Source organism: Chaetura pelagica, unplaced genomic scaffold, assembly GCF_000747805.2.
Source record: "Chaetura pelagica isolate M959 unplaced genomic scaffold, ChaPel_1.0 scaffold638, whole genome shotgun sequence".
NCBI classification, from domain to species: Eukaryota; Metazoa; Chordata; class Aves; order Apodiformes; family Apodidae; genus Chaetura; species Chaetura pelagica.
In genome coordinates, this window is record NW_009954298.1 from 907,648 (window position 1) to 915,517 (window position 7,870).

At 50.6% G+C, this 7,870-nt stretch overlaps 1 protein-coding gene across 1 annotated transcript in view; it reads right to left on the reverse strand.

Moving 5' to 3' along the window:
• Positions 1 to 530: 530 nt before the first annotated feature.
• UNC45B (unc-45 homolog B (C. elegans)) overlaps positions 531 to 7,870 on the reverse strand; it is a 9,403-nt gene continuing 2,063 nt past the window's right edge. Inside the window, 16 exon segments of the mRNA XM_010003808.1 lie at positions 531 to 863; positions 1,575 to 1,730; positions 1,826 to 1,943; positions 2,304 to 2,398; positions 2,401 to 2,421; positions 2,521 to 2,634; positions 2,917 to 2,983; positions 3,357 to 3,484; positions 3,669 to 3,809; positions 4,249 to 4,390; positions 4,799 to 4,893; positions 5,310 to 5,610; positions 5,886 to 6,057; positions 6,866 to 7,036; positions 7,325 to 7,493; positions 7,670 to 7,837. Coding sequence (XP_010002110.1) covers positions 597 to 863; positions 1,575 to 1,730; positions 1,826 to 1,943; positions 2,304 to 2,398; positions 2,401 to 2,421; positions 2,521 to 2,634; positions 2,917 to 2,983; positions 3,357 to 3,484; positions 3,669 to 3,809; positions 4,249 to 4,390; positions 4,799 to 4,893; positions 5,310 to 5,610; positions 5,886 to 6,057; positions 6,866 to 7,036; positions 7,325 to 7,493; positions 7,670 to 7,837 — 2,325 coding nt within the window. The 3' untranslated portion in view covers positions 531 to 596.

The window sequence follows — 7,870 nt, forward strand, 5'->3', positions numbered from 1 at the left end:
CCGGTCTCCCCCCCCAGCCGCACCCCCGCCGGGCCCGGGCGCTGATCAAACCCGGGGCGGTGCGAGGCCGCAAGGAGCAGGTGCCTGAGATTCTCCGTTTCGGTCTGAAAGCAGAACAGGAGCTCCCCGTGGAAGAAAGTAAGGATTTTATTGAAAGGTCGCCCCCCGCCTCACGCTGCTTAAAGACACTGAATGAACAGGAGAGCACAGAGCTAAAACCCGGCCTGTGTTCTGACTGCAGGAGGGAGGGCAGGAAGCTGCTGGAATTCCAGCAGCACCAGGAGCTGCAGGTGGTTGCAGAACAGATTTCTAACCCTCCAAAGTCCATGGCACATTTCCCACACAACTGACTTTTACAGCTGGGCCTTCAAGGTTCCATCATTATCAGCTGAATGGGGGCAAGGAAAGGATCTACACCATCTGGGAATTACTCAGATGGACACTTTCCAGATTTCCCAGGCAAATGCCCCCCTTTTCCTTATACAGTTTCTGATGCTCTGAAGTTGTCCCCAGACTATTTTCCTCATGGCTCTCACTTTTCAGCATATCTGCAGCTTCTCCCCCCAGCTCAGCCTTTGTTGGTGCTTTTCATTTCCTCATGCCTGAGAGAGAGGTTTGATCAGCCCATAATCCATGCACCTGGTGAGGCAATCTCGTGCTGCATTGATGACATGCTGCTTCTTGGGGTCATCTTCCTGCTTGCCAACATACGTCAGGATCTCCAGCAGCTCCGACTCCACCAGCTTCTTTGCCAGCTCTTTGTCAGCACTGATCAGATTGAAAGCAATGACCAGTCCTCGGTGCTGTACTTTCATGTTGTCGTGCAAGCAGAGCCTCTGCAGGATTTCAAGCCACTGGGTGGTCTTCAAGGAAGGGAGAAAGATCATTAGCATTGATCTGAAGACTACCTCAGCCAAGGATGAGTGTTTGGCAAGGCATTTCTTAGCAGGAGAAACCATAATCTCTGTGCAGAGAATCTGACCAGAATATTGACATGAGGTGACCAGAAGCAGACCACCCCCTCCCCACCACTGAACCTCCTGAGCTCTTCCTTTTGCTTGATGAACTATCTGTATTCTAACAAGACCCAGTGTCCAACACAACAGGGTTCAGGAATCCTGAACCATGGCTCTTCCCAGATATTCAGCTATACAGGGTCTGAGTGCTCAGGACCTACAGATCTGGCAGGGAATAGAGAGGTTTTGGGATCTGTAGGTTGTCTGTCAAGCTCTTCTCATTTCTGAAGGAAACAAGGTTTGGATTTCTGATTATTTATCAAAAGCTTTAAGGGTCTGTAGAGTTAGAGTTTGCATTCCTAGCCTTGCTTGACAGCATCCTGGCCTTAGCTGGAGGAACAGCTGTACAGAAAAGTCCCAGCTCTGAGATGGAGCCTAGTGGAAGGCAGGCTGGTTTACTTAGTGCAGGGCTGGACGAGGAGCATGCACACCCAGGTCTCAGCTCCTCCCTGCCAAACTGGTGGGACTACACCTTCCTTTTGAGAGGTGTTCTCATGGCTGAGCCAGGCCCCTTCGAGGGCATCTCTGTGCTGCCACCAAACAGACTCATGGTCCTACCACTTCAGTCATCTTGGAGCAGAGTTTCTTCTGTGCTGCTGTGAGCACGGCCAGGGCTCCTGCTGCTGCAACCTGGACTTTCTCATCATCCTCCCCACACAGCAACACCACCAACTTCAGCCGGTCGTTCCCATCAGCCACAAACCGCTCCTGAACCTAAAAAACCCAAACCCACAACCCTGTGACATCCAGAAACAACATACTTAGACCTCATTGCAGGGGCTCATGGACTGAGGTGTCCAGGGAGTTACCTCCTTGTTGACCACCAGGTTGCACATGCACTCCGTGGCCGCCTGTCGGAGTTGGTCATGATTCTCAAACATGTAGTTTTCAATATCTGGCAGTGCCTTCTCTTTGATTATCTTCATCCTGTGTTGAAGAGCAGTCAAATAAAATACACAACAGGACAAGCAACAACCATTTATAAAATAATAACTGCAGACAGGAAAAGCCTTGAAACAAATCAGTGTCCACAGCATAGGAGCTGATGAGATGTGGTTCATTCCTTATCTATTGCAGATTAGGTTCATGCCTTTCCTCTTTCTAGAGGAAAATGTGCCACTCTCCCCTTTCTGGCTATTTTATTAATCTTTTAGTTCTGAGACCTTCACAGCTCTGCCAAAAGTAGCTCAAACTGACCAGTCTTCATAGTCCTACCAGACAAGGGTTGAATTGAAATTCATGTTCACTCCTGGGGAGGAAAGGAGGTCAAAAAGCAGTTGAACTCACCGAAGTTTATCACTTCTTCCTGAAAAGTTAGTGAGGCCTAACAGAGCCTCATAATTCTGGAGGCCGTCTCTCTCCGTGTTCAGCAAGATGTACAGGCGGGCCTCACCACCTCATACACCTGAGAGGAGAAGCCATGTCACTGCTTTCCCAGCTCTCAGATATTGGCAGTTTTCATTTGCTAAAGGAATTGCTGAGATTTATTTATTTTTAAGCTCACCCTCTCCCCTGGGAAGGCCATGTCTGGATTGGAGATAGCAGCAATTTTTGCCAGAGCGTGAGAAGCCTTTATCTTGCCAACTTCTGTGCCTTCCACAGCCAGAGGTATCAGGGCCTAGTGACATACAGGAAAGAATTCAGTGCCTCTAAGATGATTTACAGGATTGCCTCTAATGTACTAAAATAAGCTTAAAATATCCCAAAGATGTGTCTGTTGCAGAAATGGGCCTGGACTGCAGCCCACAAGAAGACAGCTTCTTTGGAGGTTTGCAGAGATGGGCTGGAGCACCAGCCTGGGCCCCAGGGGCTACCAAGACATGCTTTTCTGACACCTCCCCTGCCTGTTGGCACGGGGCAGGCCCCAGGAGGCATCAGCTGCACACGAAGAAGTGATCACCTTTCCACCGCCCTGAGCAACAATGGTCCCGCGGTCCTTGGGGTCTTCACACAAGGCAAGGAACACCCTGCAGAAGCACAGCATCACTTAGTCAAACAGCCAGATGGAGGGGCAATGACCCCAAGGGAAGGGGGCTAAGGTTTTGCAGGGCTGCCAGATCCACCAAATTCCAGATGTTGAGCTCAATAGCAACAAATGGCACAGTAAGATTTTTCCAGGCCTCTATTCCAGCCAGAACCAGTAAAGAGGACTGAAAATTCAAGCTGCAGCCTAGCAAGGCAGCTTCAAGGTTGGAACATGGACTTTTATGACATTTCTTAAGAAAAACTTTGGTTGCAGACCTTCTCTCCACCTCCCCCCAGGCAGAACCACCCCCCGAAGCCAGGAGCCAGCCCCGTGCCCATCTCTGTGGCAGAGGGGCTGGCGTCACCCCCGGGCACCTGGCGATGAGCTCCTTGCTCTGGTCGGTCAGGAGGGCGCTGTCTGCCTTCACCATGCAGGACAGCGCAGACACCACCCCGGCTTTCAGCAGCCGCTTCACCCGCTTCACCACAAAATCCTTCTTGTCCTGAGGGGGGACATTGCAGGGGGATTAGCCCCTGAGCAGCTGCCATCCTGCCAACCACAGCCAAGCCTGGCTGGACAGCACAGCAATTTCAGCCTCGGAGACAGGAAACCTGAGGTCTGTGACCAAGGACACACTAAAGAAAGGCTTCACATCCAAGCCAGCTCCCCAGCTGTAGACAACCTACCTTTGGGTGCTCCTCAGGCACGTGCTGCTTGGAGAACTTTGCCAGTTGCACCAGCTCTGGGACCAGCTCCTTGGTATCATAGCTGTTGGTGCAGTTCACCAGTGCAGAAGCCACGGAATACAAAATAGTCTTGTCACTTGTCTGCACAGAAGAAGAAAAGCTTCTGTGAGGGTGAGGAGTGACAGCAGGGGAATGAGTCCCTTAGGACTGCCATTGTGGTGCTTTGCACTAGAGGGAGTGTTCTTAGGCTTATCCTCAGTTTTATAGCCTAGGACAGGGAAAACCAGAAATTTTTATGGTCAAACAGGCTGTTTGACATAATCAGATGCTGTCAACACCTCGATGCCTTTGGTTTTCATGCAGCTGCTGAAAATGAAGAGCAACCTTCCCCAGCCGTGAGAGGAGAGCAGAAGGATGAGCCCCCTGAGGTGTGTCCATGGCACAGGCAGAACTGAAGCTTTGCTAAGCTAGAGGCAAGGGGCTGGGGTGACAGCTCCTCCTGCCTGGGAAGACAGTTGGGCTGGAGAGCTGAGAGATTGATGCTACCAGAGGAGGGAGGGAACAAGGCAAGGAGATAGACCTTGGCTAATTCAAACATAGCTTGCAGGGCTGGCTCATCTTCAACAAAGTCATCTTTCACATCTGCATCGAAGGTCAGATATGCCATCCCTTCCACAGCCCACTTCCTGGTGCGGGCATCAATGCTGGTGTTGCACAACCATCTGGAAGAGAGAACATCCACATTTCTATCCTGGGAGGCAGGACTGGGAAAAGAGGGAGGAAAAACAGATACTGAGGTGGTTTCAGGCCAGAACTTGTGCCCAGGCACCTGGTAAATTCACCTTCAAAAGGTACTTTTGCATGTTCCAGGTAGCACTTGATGAGGCAGAGGGAGGCACCATGTCTGGTGTCTCACGTGGGAAGTGTGTGTGTGGGAAGGCTCATCAGGAGGAACGTGGTAGCTTGAGGCACAGAAGAGCTCCAGGTGCCAGTGCAATGGCTCCAGGGCTCTGTCAGCTGTCAGGCAGCAACAGCAAGTGAAGGCAAAGTGTGGCAGGGTCTCTGGGCAAAGGACCATCTTGTACTTTGTAAAGTGTGAAACAACAGGAGAATAAAGTAAAGCCACTCACTTGCGGCACTGCTTGGCCAACTTCTCAGTGGACCCCTCAGCAAACTGCCTCAGTCCATAATCTGTACCTCCTGCTGACCCCAGCTTGCAGAGACCCTGAGGAGGATGAAGACAACACACCATTGAGAAAGGCTCAATAACCCTCCAGTGTTGCTGCCCCAAGTCAGCCTAATCCCACATCTAAAGTTTGAAGTCAGGCCTAACAAAGAGGAAACGTTCTAGTACCCAGTACTACAGTACAGCTTGTAGCACAGCCAGGGGAGGGTTTGTGCTCTTCTTAGATGTTTTTAATGGAAGATTAACCAGTTTTGCCTTCAAAGTTACCCATAACCCATGTGTTCTCCTGGCCTGCCATCTCTCCCTCCCTTGCAGGGGGAAGCACCATGAACCATTCCCTAGCCAGGTGAGTGAACCCAACATATTCTTAGGGTTCCCAGGACCTCCCCCTCTCCCAGGTCCAGGGTTACAGTGGTGAGTGTGGCAGGGGATGAGGCGGGGGCTGCCTTCCTTACCACCAGGGCTCGGATTTTGATCTTCTCATTCTTAGTCTTCTTGTAGATTTCCTTCAGGAGTGTCACCCCGTTGGAGATGATGAAGGTGGCTCTGCTCAGCTTGGTGGAGGCATGGATGAGAGCTTCCACTGCCACCAGCTGGTCGATCTCCCTCTCAGACCCACACAGGGCAACCATCATCTCCATGACTCCCTTCATGCCAAGCAGTTTGTTGCCTAAGTCAAAGGGCCCTTGCAGAACTCCAGACACTATCTGGATGGCATGGAGTGTCTTATCCATGTTCTGTGGGTCGATTTTGCTCCTGCATGAAATAGAGGGAGTCAACACATGGGACAGCAATTGCTTACAGGTCTCATTCCCTTTATCCTCCCACAGATTGGGAACAGAAGTTATTTGGCCCAAATTCACACCAAGGCTGTGATCAGGTGGGTGGAACTACAGTATAAGGACCTGAGGGTCCCAGCTGAAGGATCCAGCAGGGTCTCAAGCACATCATTATCTCCCAGGGCCTCACTTTGTCACCCAGGTGGCTTGCAGGTGCCCCAGCCCCTGGTGAAGCCCTCCTGCCCCACTCACTTGATGTACTCCTCACAGATCAGCCGGTACTTGTCCCGCTCTGGGTCACAGCGCAGGTCGTCGTACAGTTTGTTGAGGAGGACAGAGGCTGTCAGCTGGGTGTTCTCTGTCAGGGGCAGGCAGTCAGGCATCTCAGGAATCTGCCCCACCACTTTCAGGATCTTTTTTAAGCCTGGAAACAATGGGGAGATGTGGCTGTTAGCAGGGAGACAGTCTGTACACAGCACTAGGTACTATGTGTTGGTTTCTTGCAGTGAAATAGCCTGCTTGGATGGTTTTTAATTACTTTGCAGCCTAATCACATAAACCTTAAACAAAGGAGGCACTCAGATATGTAGTGGGGAGGAGCTTCTGCTGGTCAGATACCAGGTTTGCAGCATCGAGCTTTCACCCAGCTCTCAGAGCAAGATAAACAGAGCTGTGCACTTGAGCCCAGCTATTTTTGTCAGGAGGCAGCAGAGGACTGACCTGCGAGGCTGCAGGCTTTGAGAATTGACTTTCCAGTGATTCTGGATGTCTTAACCCCCCCTTTTGCTAAAGTGTTATTTAATAACTTCCACCAAAATGGTGACACACATAGGGTTGGAATCAGCATAAAACACACCCTGCAGAAATTCCTCACCCCTTTCCAGTTTAAGAAAAGACTAGATTCAGCAAACTCATCTCCTCCTGTGTAAGCTAAACAACTTATCTAAGCCAGATCCTCCTAACATTAGCAATAGATAGGACTAAATTAATCAGAGAAGTTAAGACAGTCATTTAGAAACTGGAAAATTCTTGTTCTCATACACATTTTTGTTCTCTTACTCCTAAGCTGTTCCCTGCTATTAAGTCTAACTTTGCTCCAGGACTGCATGCACAAAAAATAAAAGGCAGAAAGAAGTCATTTAGTAGGGAGGATCAGTGCTACAGGTATTCAGGCAAGAATACACAGCTCCACATCTCCCAAACCAGAACTGGGATGGAGGGGAAGAACTCACCATTGTCAATGACAAATATGGACCTGCTGTTGTCATGGTCTTTCAGGTCTTTCCTTGGTATATTCTTGTTGAGGAGGTTTAGAGCTCGGTCTCGTCCCTGCCCAGATACAGTCTTACTGACCAGCATGTCCAGCAAGCGCGTTGTGATCATCCTTAGGTCCTTCTTGGTATCTATACAGAAGCAAGGCAGGAGCAGCCAGTTACAAGAAACTAGCTTAGAAAGCAGGTGCACCCAGTGAAAACCATTCAAAGCCATGGTGTGGCTGGAATGTAGGTATTTAAGTTAGTACCATAAGGAGAAGAGCTGTGTGCAGGTTGTTACCCTGAACAGCTGAGGAGTAAAGTCCCCACTTCACCAAACAACAAGAAAAGGGGAGACATCCCAGGAGCAGAGCCCTGCCTGCTCTCCCCCCATCCCCTGCAGCAAGACTGAAGGGTCCCCAGGCTGTGCCCCCTTACCCAGCACAACAGCCTCCTCCTTCCCATGGTGCTCCTCTTTCCCCTGGCCCAGCAAGCAGTCTGTGATGGTCTGCAGGAGGTTGCAGACAGCTAGGGAGATTTCTTCATTGTCTACTGCCATCCACGTGCAGATGCTGTCGATGCCCAGGTAGTGGAGGATGGCAGTGGCCTGGCCCAGGCAGGAGAGAGCAGGGCAGCTGTTAGCCAGGGGAACAAGGCTCCCCTATTTTATTGGTAGTATTTAATTGTCCCCTACTTCTCACAAACATTAGGCACTATTGCAATTTTCCACTCCCCCAGGTGCAAGGCAATAGCAGCAAAGGTCCTGAGCACCCCATCACTTACCCGAGCCTTATGTCCTGTGCACATGCCTGAAAGTGTCCTCACAGCTGCCAGGATCAGCTCAGGATTTTTGGTCTCTATCAGCTGCAGCAGCAAACTGACCCCATTGTTCTGGAAAATCCTCTCAGCACCTGCTTCTTCGCGCCCCAGGACTATGAGGTTGTTGGCAGCCTGGGTGGGAGACAGAAGAGCCAGGGTTCAGCA